This window comes from Artemia franciscana, chromosome 13 (genome assembly GCF_032884065.1).
Source record: "Artemia franciscana chromosome 13, ASM3288406v1, whole genome shotgun sequence".
NCBI classification, from domain to species: domain Eukaryota; kingdom Metazoa; phylum Arthropoda; class Branchiopoda; order Anostraca; family Artemiidae; genus Artemia; species Artemia franciscana.
The window spans coordinates 17,241,871-17,258,984 of record NC_088875.1 but is presented as its reverse complement, the minus strand read 5'-3'; the positions used below and the strand labels follow the sequence as shown (position 1 = coordinate 17,258,984).

General features: G+C 33.5%; 1 protein-coding gene across 2 annotated transcripts in view; it reads right to left on the bottom strand.

Annotated features, from left to right (window-relative positions):
• Positions 1-6,208, bottom strand: part of LOC136034590 (solute carrier family 2, facilitated glucose transporter member 14-like) — an 86,793-nt gene extending 80,585 nt beyond the window's left edge. The window contains exon 1 of one of the 2 annotated variants that reach the window (XM_065715859.1): positions 6,074-6,208. In XM_065715859.1, the coding sequence (XP_065571931.1) occupies positions 6,074-6,076 (3 nt within the window). In that variant the 5' untranslated portion in view covers positions 6,077-6,208. The other variant, XM_065715857.1, reaches the window with a different exon arrangement.
• Positions 6,209-17,114: the final 10,906 nt, after the last annotated feature.

Here is a 17,114-nt window from a genome sequence, read left to right as displayed (position 1 = left end):
AGAAGGTGAGACGGCTAGCCTTTCAGATCTGTCGACGAGATAACATCATGGCTGCCAAATTGACACATTTTGTGTCAAAATGACACAATTTGATGTTGCGGGACACAATGACACATTTAGACGAAATTATGACACATTCGACGAAAATGACACATTTTTCAATAAAAAATTACACATTCGACAAAAATGACACATTTAAAAAAAAAATGACACATTTTTCAAAAAAATGACACATTTTTGCCATCCTGGTCTTGATTTTTAAATGGTAATAAAAGAAAAGTAAAATTTCAATTTTCTACCTCCAGAAAAGCTACAAATTAATGGAAGGGAATAGCGCTGCCTAACGGTGGCAGTAGTACACAAACAGTGCAGAATACAGGACAGATGCCATAATCGTATTTAAAATTTAAACTACGCGAAAAAACAGCCATAGGCGGAAATTTCAAATTAAAATGCACGCTGAATATATGAACTTAATTGGCTTCTTGATTGAGTATTTGATGTAGCCAACTGGTACGTACTTAATAGTGAAAATTAAACAGCATGCAGTTTACCAAAGCTGTGTGCATAAGCAGCAACTCCCATTTTTAGGAGTATAGGAGGGGTATCCAACCTCGGACAAGATTACAAATTTCCAGGGATCCATCTGGCCTAAAAAGGCACCAAAAATATGACGAAAATACTAGATTGAAGCTGGTTGAATGGCTTACATATTGAGTTAATAAAAAGCTTAGCCAATAAAGCCGATTACGTATAGAGCCGATTACGATTACCATGTCAAATGGAAAGTCTATTTTTAATTTGCTGTCGGAATTGATTGTCCCTAAAACTTTTATAAATGTAAAATTGCCTCGTTGGCCGCCCAGACACAAATTCATAGTGTGTAACATTAATTTAATCGAATGTTTCTATTTCTTTCATGACGTCACAAAAAGGTCATGATCCCAAGATAATAGGATAAGGTTAAGTTTCCTCCTTTTTGAACTGATTTGGAAAAGATTACATATTCAAAACTCTAAATAAAGATTTGACAATTAAATATGATACCACTTGTAGGAAAAAAATATGACGCATTTTATGATACATTATGGAATCTGAGATGACACAAAAAGCACATTTTCGGAAAAAAAATGACACACTCCTTAAAAAAAATTTGGCAGCCCTGGATAACATTAAGATTTTGTTATTCTTCCCTGAGTTAGTTTAATTTTCATGCAATTTTCTATTATTTTACTGTTCTGACCCCTCCCCTCCTCTCCCTGTCTCGACCTTGAAATTTCCCTCATCTCCATTTTCTATATAGCACAATTCTGTACAAGGATTTGCCATAAAGTCTTTGGGAATACACAGCCTATTATACACATGTTCATGTGTATACACATATCCGTGTTATACACATTCAGTGTCGACCTGAACACTGAATGTTTAGTTTACAGGCTTTTTTCTTCCTTCTTTTCAATATGTACTTCAAACACTACTTAAGAGATTAGCTATTTATGCAAACAAGCCAGATAAGAAATTTTAATTAGACGAACAAAATAACCAAGCAAAGTATTCCATGGGACTTATAAAATACTTCAAACAGCCCTAACCAGGGGTCAGACCTCCAATGCGAATTTATCCTGATATTTTCAATTTTGAATGTCAAAACTCGCCAAAATAGCAACAACGGACTCGAATTTTGAAAGGTTCTGGACCTTATCGTAAATATCATAAGCATTCAAAACGGAGAAGGCCTAGGCCCTCCCCTTTCCCCCCTTCGTGCATATATTTGCGAAGAATCGTGATCATAATAAAGTTTATCTTATCATCCAAAGTATAACAGAATATGAGAGTTTAAAAAATCTCCAATCAAATAACAGTAATAAAAGCAGAATGAGTTCTTGAAAGATACGAGTGGATTGACTTTCTAGGCCAGGGGTTGATTTAAGGCTACAATCAAGCTACTTTATCATTTATTTGTTTTTCTTGATATTGCTTCGAGCAATTTAAAAAAAGAGTTGAGTAACGTTTGACCATGGTAGTAATTAAGTGACGTTGCTGATATTTTATTTTTTCTAGCCCTTGCTGAGGAGAAAAAAGAACACTTTTCTTTGTGTTTTTTTTTGTGGATTTATTTGTCCATCTCTCCTCCATATTTGTCCTCATCCCTGAAAGTTGATGGGGCTTTGGTATGGGTTAAGATTTTATTTTGCTGTTGATTAATAAATGATATCATAAGTTTTCTTTCACATTTCAACAGCTTTTGATGAAACTTGGCATAGAGACATGCGAAAGAAACTAAAATCATAATTAGTGAGTTTATGGTCGGCTGTACCGCGTGGTTTGAGATTTCCTTTTTATATTTTGTTCTATGGATCCAACAATATTTATTTAACCATAATCACACTCTGTAGACCATAGTTCCCCAAGGTGGCCCAAGGGTGCCAGTTTAGATTTCCCTGGGCGGTCAAGCCCCTACAATGGCTTCAAGGAACCGGCTACGGTTTGAATAAAAACGTTTTATGCTATTTTTATCTTTTTGATGTTCTAATAGGGGCTAAAGTTCATCCTCTCATCCTCTATGGACACCATTGCCCGGAACTTGTTCTTTTTTTCTTTAGGATAAAGCCACCATGAGACTCAATAAGCTCCATCTCTTGGGAACTTATTTCTTATCTGTTAAATTTTAGAGCGCCCATCTTAATAAAATATGATCTTCCTGGGCTAGAGTACTGTAAATAACCATTTGCTCCAAATTTTTTTCTTCGAATCCATCCCTCTGAAGACCCGTTTTCGAGTACTGCTGCCCATCTAAAAATAAAAACCTGAGCCACTATAACCGCGGTTTCTGAAATTCTTTATAGTACTACTCCAGAAGATTCCGATAGGATAAGTTGTAGTAATTCTGAAGAGCAACTACTATTGTGGAAGGAGGGGTTTAGTTTGGGGTAAGTGACAGTCATTTACTGGTCCATCCACTCATCCCTGCCATATTATCTCAACGTGGCAAGGTAAACATGTTGCGAAACAGCTGACTTTGATCACCTGAAGGAGGAAACATCTAAGAAAGAGTAGCTTTCATGAAAAGACAGCTCCAATAAAAATCGCATAAAAAATAATAATTAAAAGAATTCTTAGAGCCAACTTTACTAAAAGTGAAAGTCATTTGTTTTGTATATATTAAGCATTTATGACTACTATTACTTCTCTGGAACAATATAACTAGGAAAGGAACTTCGTGACGAATGTGTGCCTTTTTCCAAGGACTAAATTAACATTTAAATTACATATTCATGATAAAGCATAAACTGCCATTGAAAATCTGATTTACTTCCATTATATTGTAAAACTAAAAAATAATAAATTAATGCTTATTATTTTAGCGGGGGCTTCGTTTGAATCCTTGATCTGAAGAATGATGATCGTAAATCAATAGCAATCAAGATCACTGGCCCAATTCGATCAGGAGCATTTTCATTAAAACAAAGATAAAGGACAGTTCAGGGAGACTGACTAATTAAGGTGAAGAAATTAAGGTCAAATGGCGGTCATTTGACGGTCAAATGGCGTTTCAAATGGTGAAAGGTCAAATGTCAAATAAGGTCAAATGGCGGTTCATTTATTAGACAGTGAAAACGGATACAGAAGCCTGGATATTTTTACTACGTATACAACGCTCGTTTTAATTTTAATACTTTAGTATATCTGTTGATGACGCTCGCTGTATATGTGGTCGAAATATCCAGAATTTTGTTTCTATTTTCACTGTCTAATGAATGGACTTATCCCAATTTAAAAGTTAATTTGTTCGTCATAGAAAGGCAGTTTGGTCTTGAAAAAAATACCTTATTTAAGATGCTGCGTCGTAAAATATGATTAATACAGGTACCCCTAAAGAGCCTTAAATGGTGGCAGCAAGTTCAATACATAGTTACAGGCAGATGGAGAGGGGAGGGAGGTGACTGTTTATGCAAATATCCACTCTCAGGAATCTCAAGCTGTTTACTATTTTATCTACAATCTCCGAGATTTCTTGTAAAATTAAATAAAACAACGAGTTTTTTCAACTGAAAGTAAGGAGCAAGATTAAAACTTAAGACGAAAAGAAATTAAAACGTATATGAGGGGTTTCACCTCCTTGTCGATACCTCGCTCTTTGCGCTAAATTTTGAATTGTGTTCTAATTTTTTAAGAATGACCCTGAATATATAGCTTTTTCGAAAGTACTAAAAAAACACTTTAGCGTAAAGAGCAAAGTATTGACGAGGGGAGAACTCTCTCTTATACGTAATAATTTTTGTTCGTTTTAAGTTTCAATGTTGAAAAAACTTGTTTACTTTCAGTTAAAAAAAACTTGTTTTTTTGTTAATTACTGATCGTTTTTTAAATAATTCTGGGAAAACTGGCACCCCCTTAACGGAAAATTCTCTTCCCCGATAAAAAATTCCTCCATGGAAAGAAATTTCCATGTAATCCCCTCCCCCAACCAGAAAAAATCCCCCTGAAAACGTCTGTAAACTTCTTAATAACCAACGCTATAAGTAAACGATGGGTAAAGTTCATAACTTGTATCCCTTCCATCGGGGACTGTTGGGGATTAAGTCGTCCTCAGAGACATAGTTATTAGGTTTTTCAACTATGTTCAACAAAATCGCTATCTCAAAATTTTGGTCCGATGACTTTGGGGAAAATGTGGGTGTGAGGGGGCCCAGTTGCCCTCCAATTTTTGGTCACTTAAAAAGCCACTAGAACTTTTAATTTCCATTCGAATGAGCCTTCTTTCGACATTCTAGGACCCCTGGCGGCCTTTTTTTAGCTGATGAATGAAAGTTTATAGTATTGAATTACCCACCTACCTTACCTATCTACCTACCTACCTACCTACCTACCTGGGTCGATATGATCACCTCTGGGGAAAAAAAATAAAATAAACACGCATCCGTGATCTTTTATCTGGCAAAAAATACAAAATTCCACATTTTTGCAGATAGGAGTTAAAAACCTGTACATTAGGTTTCTTTGATACGCTGAACCTGATGGTGTTATTTACATTAATATTCCATAGCTTTTAGGGGGTGTTTCAGCTTTTTTCGAAAATAAGGCAACAACTGTCTGGAAAACAACTTCAAATAGTCGGTGATTCAAGATTAGAATACAAACGCACGGTTATAAGAATGTGGATCATGCTTCTTTAGTCTTCATACCAAAGACCATATACTAATACTTGCACTTTCGTGTTTTCTTTTTTTTACAAATGAAAAATAAACTATAAACGTGCTATTGAAATATCCTGTTAATACATGAATCTTGTTAATACATATAAGCGTCAACAGTTTATATTTACAAAGGCAATACACACTCCACATGAGTAATAGAAGAGATAGAAAGTGTATCAGTTACCTTTACCACCTCTACTTCAAGGAAAACACAATACTGATCTGATATACTGATTACCAAAATGAAAAACTGAAAAATCATATGAAGGCAAAATCAGAAAATTCAAATGGGCATCCCCTTTAAACATGATCAAATATCGGATAATATATGTTTGGATAATATATATCCTTTATTGAAGTTTTCCTCCTAGAGTCTTGAATCCATTAGATAGGACTATGCCAGTGCACTCGCCGTATTCGGCAGATCTTTAGCTACTCCACTCTGTCCTTCGATTGTAATTAGAGAGCCGCATACCTGATACCGGGCTCACACGGAGGAATTTATACGAAAGGGGGATGGGCAATAATAAATAGGGCATTATTTAATAACTTGAATGAGAAGCACGTGTCTCTTCTTCTGTACGTCCCTGCATGACGCCATTTACAAAATCGCCCAAAAGAATAAAATCATTTGAAAAGAACAATATTCTTGCTATTTTTCCTGACGGCATAACTCAAATATTTTTGAAAGAAGTATTAGAATGCAGAGAGGTAACTAACCAATTACATATAAATTTCTTACTTTTTGTTTTTGAACCAAAAAATGAATTTCTTCGACGCCATTACGTCCCCTGTCATATAAAACTATCTCAGTTTCACTAGTCATATCTCTAATGTATGGTCCATACTAAGAAAAAAAAATTCTAATCACTAACCATTTTGATCCTCTCTTATCTTAGAAACTCTGATGCGTTTTAATACAGTAGTTATGCAATATCACGAACACGACTGTAATATATTGGTGAAAGAAACAGTTTAACTTTTCTCAAGTAGCTTTTTAAAGCAATGCCTTTTCAGTTGCGTTAGTTAGTCTTAACCAACCCGTTCCGAAGGAGCAGCTTTAGTTGCGGTACATGCTAGCTATTTAAATATTTTTGTCATTATTTATGGTTTTATCAAACAAAAACGAGTTTTCGTCTCACTTAAATAAAAGGTGATAGTTTATTTAATTAAACCTATAACTTACCTGTTTTTTAATTATCACTTATGGTACTATCGATTACTTCTTCACATTTGAAATTGCGCGTGAAAATTTTCAAAAGATGGGGTATAACTTTACATTCGTATTTGTTTAATGAAATTGCTATCGTAGCACTCAAAAATGAACGCTAAATTACACTACTTCTACAATCACAAAATGGTCACTTGTTAGCTCCACTTACGAAATATGGGACAACTTTCAATTCACTTGTTAAATGCTCTTCGGAAATGGTACAAAGGAGTTTGGGAGTCTATTCGTACTTCGTACAGCACTTGACTGGTTCTAATCTGTTGGAATGACCAATGTGTCTGCTGATTGATGCAGATGGTGGAAGTATGGATCGATACTTGTCGTTTGTTAATACTGATCTCCCAAATTTTATTATTAGCTCATATCTTTGATCAAATCAAATAAGGTAGGCAAACTCAAGAGCTCAAGGGCACTTTCGTAGTTGCTGAAACTGGGTCCGAGCATCATCTTAGTAGCGCGTTTTTGAACATCTTGTAGTTCAGCTCCCATGTGAGCTGTGTTCTAAGTTTGGGGGCCCCGAATAGGACAACAATACTCGAGGATAGACCTGATGTAAGTTGTATATGCCAGCTGGAGCTGAAAATCAGATAAGCCTAACCTGCGCATACATGTTAAACACTGGATTGAGTAGTGACCTTTTCGCACAATATGTGCATAGTATTGTTCTTAACCTGTAGTCTGCGGACGAATTTCAGTTTCCTAATATTTGTATGAACCACCAATTTAAAAAACAAGGCGCCATCAAATAAAATATCATTAAATAAAATTACCAAACAAGAAAGTAGAATTAAAACACAATACTAAATACTAATGAAAGTCCGATTATTGTGGTCTTTAACAACAAATAGAGAGAGAAAAACTAGATCAAACAATTAATACCTTCTAATAAAATTACATAAAAAGATGAACCATTATACCAAAATAGAAAAAAGGAAAGGAACTCATACCTGGGGAACTGAAGATTTGTTCATAAGCAAAATTCAGTATGAGGACGTAAATACAACATAGATGCATACAAAATCTTTGCATAAAAAATAAAGTAATCTTTTCATTTAAAGTCACCTGCATCACCTACCTCAAAAGTTTTCGTTATTCGTGAGTATTTTGTTAGTATTTCCAACACTATGGTTCGTTAGTATCCGTCGATGGCAGTTCAGAATTTTTTGGATTTTGTACAAATCACTGATATTGGTGAATGACTCAAATTATGGTTGTTACGTATTTGGTATTAATTCTAATAATTTTTTGGGTTTTACTGAATTTCTTTTAATTTTTGAGTTTTTCATTAGTTTTGTTGATTTCTTCGTTTGTTTTTTAGTTGTTTTTTTTTCTTCGGCATTTTTTTTATTATATTATTTTGTTCGCGCTGAAGAGGAGAGGAGGTTGTTCTCCTGAAATATTGTCTTTGTGTGCTTCTTCAGTATTTTCATTTGGCCTTTAAAAAACCCATTTTTGATCGTTTTCTATCTTTATGTTAGTTCAAAATAATTTAACCAGACTTAAAACAAGAACTAGCAAAGATGTTTATTGCTGTCATCTTTAAGATAGTAAGTGAATTAATATAATTACTGATCTGGTTAAAGCTTGCTGATTTCTCAAACTAATAATCCCAAAAACTATTTACTAGCTAGCTAGCTGCTAGCTAGAGCAATTTGTTCAGCAATACGTGATCAACGGCTATAGCTACAGTTTTGCAGGTCCACATTCAATAAGTGACCCCCTCTGTTGGCCTTATCCAAAAGAATAGCCAATAAAAATTCAAATAAATTTGGGAGGCACTTCTTAGTGGGGTGTTTGTTACACTTCTAGAAAGCTAGAGCCCAATCCTATATCAACTGAAACAATGATTCGACGTCCTTCTCGCCAGCAATCGCTCAGGAGGTTCATTGTCATTTTAACAATTACATAGACCGTTATTTGTGCTGCTCTGCAACCTGATAAATGTTATTCGTACTACCAAAAAGTGTACAGTAATACATCATTGGGCCTTGCCACCAGAGGTCAAGCTGTTTTTGTAAGAAGGCAGCTCACTTTCTAGCAACTTGTGTTTACTTCTCTGAAACACTCATATTCTCCACAATTTTTACAAGCAAATACATAAAAAAGGGATACCATATTATACAAACATTTTTAAAAAGTAAGTTAAGGTAAAGCATTAGTCTGCGACCATCCACATTCGCTTAATGCAAAACATCTTTTCCCGAGGTTTTAGCGCCAACTGCTAAAACTAATTGAGGGCTATGGCCCATAGTCTAACACCAAATGACGCAACACAGCATTTTCTTTAAAACTTCAGCTGTCTTTTTTGAAAATACATGTAAGTTTAAAATAATGCTAAAGAGAATATTTAGAATTGGAAGTGAAGGTAAATTATAACTAGCCAATTTTCTGCATTATGCGAAGTGAGTTTTGGCATGATTAGAGTCATTGAGTTCAGAAAGCTGCAAAACTTGATTATTAAAACAGGTATAAACTATTTCCTCTGGTGAAGAATTCTGGTTACATAACATTTTAGTGCAAATTTAGTACACATTTTATGCTGTCAGCTACCATTTGTGTTTTGAAAGTTGAATTATTTTTGTCTTTACCTCCTTCCTCATCTCTTACTCACTTCATATTTAATGATACCATTTGAGAAACTCAGCGGGATACTGTTCCCCTCCCCCTCCAGAACTATCAAGAAATAGCTTTAAATATTCAGATGGAGATAGTCGTGTATTAATTTTTGCATCAATGCTAGCGAAAGTATTTTTGCAACTCCACGCCACTCGCCGCAATCAAATAAAAATGTTTTTTTAATTTTTTTAGACGAGTAAATAAGTAAAAGAATAGTTGAAAGGTATCGTTCACAGGAGCTTCATAAAATGTATATTCCCATAGAACCAGACTAAAATTAGGAATGAATAAAAATGAATATAGAATATACAATAAAATGAATGAAAGGAATTTTCCCCTCTTCAACCCGTCACTCTTTACGCTAAATTTTTTTTATTGTTTTAAAAAGTAGAGTTGTGAGAAGGAGTCAAACTTTAGCGTAGGGGTTGAAGAGGGGAAAATCTCTTCCATATATGGAATAATTTCTGTTTGTTTTAAGTTTTAATGTCGCTCCTTACGTGCAGTTAAAAAAAAACTTGATATTTTAATTCAATCGCTGAACAGATGTAGTGTCTTCTAATTGTCTTGATCGGAGTTGCCGCATGCCGACATGTATGAATCTCCATCAGAAGCATCAAATGGCCTGACGTTTCAATGACAATAACACTAAGTGAGTCAAATTCAATACAAAGAAAAATATTGTTTATTATCGATGCTGTCAAGCTTACAACTGAAGTTGGAATCCGGCAATTTGGGAGAAGGTCCAGCAAAAGACAAAGAATCAAAAAATCAACAGCCGAAGGCGAATAATATGTGGATGAAAAATGGTGACTAGCTTTACGTGTATCAATATCAAAATCCCAAATATATATAATATTCTGACTCCACTCAATTGCAACAGAAAAAAATATATCCTACATACTTATAAAAGGTTTCACCGTTGAGCTAGGTGACCTATAGAACAAGCAACACAAAACTTTATCAATCCCGAAATCAAACTCAACAAAGAGGAATTCAAACACCATTTCTTCATAAACAGAATAAAAATCTGAAACAAATTCTGCAAAAAATATTGCTATGAATAAAAAACCAAGGCCTCCTCTCGATCTAGCATTCCTCTATAGTAATTAAATGGAAAAAAACGAGTTTTTTTAACTGCAAGTAAGGAGCGACATTAAAACTTAAAACGGACAGAAATTATTCCGTTTATGAAATGGGGTGTCCCCTCCTCAATGCCCTGCTCTTTACGCTAAAGTTTGACTCTTTCTCACAACTCTACTTTTTTTCAATAAAAAACTTCAGCGATAATACTATATGTTTCTATTTCATATTTCTGTATATAATACTGAAATACTGTATTTCATAATACTAGTATTTCTTCTGCTACAACTACTATTACATCCACTATTATTACTACTGCTGCTACTACTACTACTACTACTACTACTACTACTACTACTACTACTACTACTACTACTACTACTACTACTACTACTACTACTACTACTACTACTACTACTACTACTACTACTACTACTGCTACTAAACCTAAGACTTCTGCTACTATTACTACTAATACTATAGCCACTAGTACTACTATTACGGCTAATAAATCTAAGGTTATGTGGAAATTATGTTCTGGCCTTGGAAAGACACAGGGGTTTTGAGCCCTGGTCATCTTAATTTCTGCTTGTTTTAAGCTTGAAATATAATTTTATATATTGACTATAATTATATTACTATAATGTTACTATTATATTACTATAATACATTAAAATATATTACATATTGACTATAATTATATATAGTATTATAAAACATGATAGAAACATATAGTATTATGAAATACAGTAGCTATAGTAGTAGCAGTAATAGTAGAAGTAGAGTTAATAGTAGTAGTCTTAGGTTTAGTAGCAGTAATAGTAGTAGTAGTAGTAGTAATAATAATAGTGGATGTAGTAGTAGTTATAGCAGAAGAAACTATAGTATTATGATGCAAATATTGTCTTTTAGTTAGTTAAAAACCCCCCACAACAAGCCAGATGTTGCTGATATACTCTTTTGACAACCTGCATACGGATGGCAGGTTGTCATCCGTACAATGGAAATTTTCAGAAATATTCTCTTAAAGTTTCACCTTCATACCGTTAGGTATATTTGTTATAGTAGTCACAGCAGTAGTATTACTGCTCGATTTAACACAATTGGTTATTACTATGACATTTTAGATATGCCCTTTTGATAACCTGAATATTCATAAACTTGTTACCATTTTTATCTTAATGCTCTTAACCTCGCAAGTAGTTGCGATAGAAGTAGTAGTTGGAGCAATAGTGGTAGTAGTAGTAGAACTAGTAATTGTTCCAGTGATAGTAGTATTAGTGGTACTATACCCATATTGCCTTTTGGTCAATTGATCTTCCCCTTTAAGCATTCCTTAATAGTTCCAACTTAATATACAAATCAATTCTTAAGATACGCTATTTTGACAATCTAAACGCACATAGTATCTTTGTTAGTTCGAATTTTCATCAATATTCTCTCAGATTTTACCTTCTTAGGCTTAGCCTTAATGATACTACTATACAGTAGTTTTGATGGTAGTAGAAGTATTTGCAGTGTTAGTGATGTATTAGTAGTAGTAGCAGTATTGAAAGCGTTAGTAGCATGTTCGTATTGTCTCTTGGTCAGTTGAACATCTCTTTCATGGTGCCCAGGAAACAGCATATACTATATGTAAACAATGAACAAGTTGCCTAACTTACAGCCCTTGCCCTGAAGCCTAGGAGGGGGAGTGACATCCCCAAACGCATAGCTACTGAGCATTTCAAAATTGTTGAAAATGGATGTCTCAAAACTTTGTTTGGATGTCTGTTTTGGGAAATGATGAACGTGGGACAAGAAAGTTGGTTTCTCTAAGCAAGAGGGCTCCAATATAAAAAATCAATAAAAAATATGTTGGTTCAGCCCAGACCAAAAGGAGCTTCTCAGCTTGAAAGGTTATTGGGCACTCCTGGCTAAAAGATAAAAGCTTTTTTAAGCCCAAAAATGATCCCACAGATTTGGTGCTTCCTATTAGTAGGAAATTTGCATCTATTAGTTCTTAGACAATGCAGACCCAAATACAGAAAAAAGTATTGAAGCTAATTTGGTCGTATCGATTCATAATGTAAGTAGGAATAAGTTTTTATTATCAATGATTGATTTGCAACATACCGGGTGCGTAGAATAGTCAGAACAAACATAAGAGGACCGAAAATTTTGGAAAAAATTATCGATTTGTGAAACAACAAAAGGAACGAATTTTTTGTCTCCGATTGTTTTGGAAATTTTTATGGTTGTAGACTGGACTAGGCACGTTTCAGTGAAAACAACGAACGTTGAAGGAAAAAATTATTTATATCGATTCATAACTAAAACACACACACAAGATTCAGTTTTTCTTCGCTGATATGCTTGAAATTTAATGGGAATGTAAACAGGGCCAAGGGCACCTCAATGGAGACGAGCATTTTCGAAATGTAAATTTTGTTGCATTGATTCGCGAACTCAAAAGTTTTGTTTTAAGTGAACAAACCATAACTCTTTTCATAAACGACCTAAATAAGTATTAATTAAAATGCATTAATATTTGTCTGGTAGATTGAAATGGTGAATTAAGATATGGCTGTATTTAGGGTATTACAAAATCAGTGTCAAGATGGCTTCAGTTCCATAGGAGACCAAAAGCTGTGTAGATTTTCAATAAGTGTAATTGTAAATCTCCCTCCCCGCCCAACCCTAATTTTATAGCAAATATTGTATTAATAAACTATCGTACAAAACTGCGGTTGGTCAAAATTTTGGCTAAATGTTCGAACTTTGTCTTAATTAAAACTTTTCAGCAGAAAACCTGAAAAGCTTTATACATTTTTCTAAGATTAGCCATAATAAAATTGCGTTAATAAAAAACGAACATTAATAAATGTATAAAAAGTTTTTCCAGAAGAAGCTTTTGCAAAAAAAAAGGTTCTTCAAAGAAACATAAACAATGAAATGAAAACGTTTTGATTTTAAAACGTTTTGACAAAAAAAAACATTTTTTGTGTCAGATATTTAAACTATCATTGCTTCAGGCTATTGGAGTCGTGTATAGAATGATAACATTTTTAAAAGGTCATCGGAACTTTTAAAAAAAAAATGTGGTTGTTTATCAGATAATTTCATATTAGAAGGTATTATTCATTTCTCCAAATTTTTTATATTACAGTTATTCTAGTTGAATTTGGATTAGAATACATTGTGCTTTAGTTTATTTTATTTACTGTCTTAATAAGCAGTTTTATACGTTACTTTTATGTTAATATAATTTCAGAGCCACTAGGCTTATCTTCAACAGTCAATCCGCTCTTATCAAAAATTGATTCAAAACAAAAGAAATAATCATAGACCCCTTCAGTAAACCATGCAATGAACATCAATAAATTAAATCAAAAAAGTATATCTTTACAATTATATAAAACTACTCTTTACTAGAATTTGATAAGTAATAAGAAAATAGACTGCTGACTAATAAAGCGAGGTATTGAGGTAAAATATTAGTCTAATATTCACAGCATGATGAGGAGGTAATATTTGGTGCTATAGTCAGAAAAATACATCAAAATAAAAAAAAAAAATTATGGTTTATAGCACAATTTAGCTTGTAAGTGAACAGTTTTATCATTTTAACTTGCTTTCTTTGCCTGAAATACCAAATTACTTAAAAGTGCCTGTGCTTTTGTTAGTTTACAAAAATCCTCACATTTCTATGTGACATTTGACATTTTTCTATGTGACATTTGACATGACTATCGACATTTTTCGACACTCTTAGCATCTTTGGGGATTTTCAATCAGTATAACACACAATTTGTTTTATTTTTTGTGGTAATTACGAAATTCTCTTTGCGAAAAACATTCATTGCGTTTTTCTCATATTACTTTTATTTAATTATACTTCTTCTATAGAGACAAATCTCAATGCAGAATGTAAATAATAATATAAATTTATTATCCACAAAAAGCAAAAACAACAATGTAGAGAGTAGAGCACAAAAATTGAAGAGAAAGAAAGCAAAAACAATACAAAATAACTTAATGTACTAACAGCAAAAAAATTAATTAACCACTTCAGGAAGGAAAAAAATGCAAAATAGGGTCACAAACAGGAACAAAATTCAAGGTTCTCACATATAAAGTATCAGTAAGACTATTTATTTGAGATAGTATATCAACAACATCAAACCTATCCACTAAGTTACTATTACGGTACCATCGCGGTAAACGAAGCAAAAATTTACAATATCTGAAATATACCACTCGTAGGGTACAACAAAGCTTCTTCCGGATGAAATGGGTAGCACGAAAAGGAACCGAATAGCTAGAGAACTAAGACTCTGTTACAAACTAAATAGACCCTTTCAATTAAATCTACCTTCATTTGGCGGAATTTGTTCATATGCTACCCTTAGATTATTAACCGCTCTATTTATCGGGATTGAACAGGTAGAAGAAAGATGACAACCGAACAAAAATTCCAGTCAATTAACTGAATTAGAGCACGGAATAGAGGCATGGGCACCTGCAGGGGAGGGTAGGGGGCCATGCCCCCTAAAAATTTGGGAGTATAAAGTAATTATGAGGAAACTAGAGGTAAGAGAGCAAAATAGGGAAAAACCATGAAAAAAATGTTTGTTTCCCCATTGTTGGCTCCCTGCCAATACATTTTGACTATAAATAAGGAAAATAAAAGCTCTAATTTGTGACTGAGTGACACCTTTAGGGTTTTCCACAGACATTTTTCTATATGATTTGGTTGGAGCGACAAAAAATTCAAATTCTTCATGGTAATGAATGGTTAGTTAATAAAGATCCTCGTCAGTATAAGAGCCTGACTATTGATAACATTCAATCAAAGAATCAAGCTTTTAATGGTGATCCTAAATATATATTTGTTTATTAGTAATTATTGCAGTTATTAGTACACAATAAGGTTCGCGTAGTTATAGAAAACACGAGGAAAACGCTTAATAAGAGGCAATTTCGGAAATAAAAAAAAAATATGCTGTCATCTTTTGCGTGCATTGCAAGAGTACCCATGAGCTGATACATGAAGCCACTATAATCAGAAATTTTTCCCTGAACAGAATGCTGGGAATTTCTGTGTTTTCTCCCTGAACGGAGACATTATGTTTTATTATAATTTATTTTTTTCCAGGAGTTATTGTATTTATCTAGTCGTCACTTTAAGAAAGATATAATTTTTTTACAGTAATGAGCTATAAAGGTGTCAAATATATTGATTTTTGGTATTTAAAATTAAATTAAAAATACTGACTTAAAAACTTTTATCTGATTTTCTTAATCTTAGTTTTAATCTTTTACTTTGAACAAACTACTTTGATAATAAGTTACTTTTCATAAACACTGAGTCTAAAGGCATTAAATGTTTTGGTGATTCATAACCAAGTTCAAAACTGTCGATATTGTTAATAAATATCCATCCAACGCTTCAGCATTGCTCAACAGAACTCAACGCTGGGAGTTTATATCTTATTTTTTGTAAGTAGGCTATTGTTATGTGTATTTCTTGTGATTACTTCCTTTTTTCATTTCTATATACTTTTACTTTAATTGACATACTATTTCCATTGCCCTTAGAAAAATGTTAGTCTCTAAGCTTCAAGAAATAAAAAAAAAAAAGTTTTTTTAGCTGAAAATAAGGAGCAACAATAAAACTTAAAACGGACAATTACATGTATGAAGGGCGTTGCCATCTCCTCAATACTTTGCTCTTCACAATACAGTTTTTCGGCACTTTTTAAAAGAAGTTATTTATTGTTCTAACTAAACGACCCTTGTGTTCCATGAGTAGTTTTTAAGGAAATTGGGCAAAATTTAAATTTCAGTGTAAAGAGCAAGGTGTTGAGGAGGGGACAATCCCCCCTCATATTTAAGTTTTAATATCCCTCCTTAATTTCAGTCGAAAAACCTTGTTTTTTGTTTAAATTCTAATTGTTTTTTAAATAATGCCAGGATACCTAGCTCCACATCCACGGAAAAATCTCCATCCCCATAGAAATATCCTCTGGACAATTCAATTCTGGCGAAAATTTACCCTGAACAATTACCCTTAACATCTCCACGCGTAAAATTGGATCGGTAAAGAGAAAGCAAGATATATAAGGAAATTTCGTATAGGAATTCTGGTAAACTCAGCCAGTGTAAAATTTCCACTTAAAAGTTCAGCCCCTGGAAAATTCCCTCTCCATGGAAAATTCTTCGAATAGAAAATTTGTCCTCCACTCCCACCCACAAAATAGAGATTCATGCTTCCCAATTCAAAATAAAACAATGGACGAATTTTTGTAACTTGAAAACCTTTCTACAGGGGCTTTAGGGGGTCATTTTATGTCCAAAGACATAGTTACTGGGCTTTTCAACTATGCTGGAAAAAAAAACGATCACCTTTGGACAAAAAAAAAACAAATAAACACGCATCCGTGATCTTTCTTCTGGCAAAATTACAAAATTCCACATTTTTGCAGATATGAGTTTGAAACCTCTACAGTAGGGATCTTTGACACGCTGAATCTGATGATGGGTTTTTCATTAAAATTCTATACCTTTTAGGGGGTCTTTCGCCTTTTTTTCGAAAATCAGGCAATTTTTCTCATGCTTGTATCTTTTCAAGGGTAAGACTGAACTTAACAAAACTTTTATATTTGGAATCAGCACAATAATACAATTCTTTTGATTTATCTATTGGTATCAACATTCTGTTTTTTAGAGTTCCGATTACTATTGAGCCGGGTCGCTCCTTAATTATTGTTTGTTACCTCGAACTGTTTGATTATTCATCAAAATCCAAATAGAGATTATTGAAATACTGATAGTTTTTTCTAGACTACCAAAAGTATTGCATTCATAAGACTTTCAGTTTAATGAAATGTAATTAAACAAATAGAAAAGGTTTTTTAACTAAAATAAGGAGTAAGTTTAAAACTCAAAATAACTACAAAACACTCTATAAGGGGGACTGTCCCCTTCTCGACACTTTGCTCATTAAA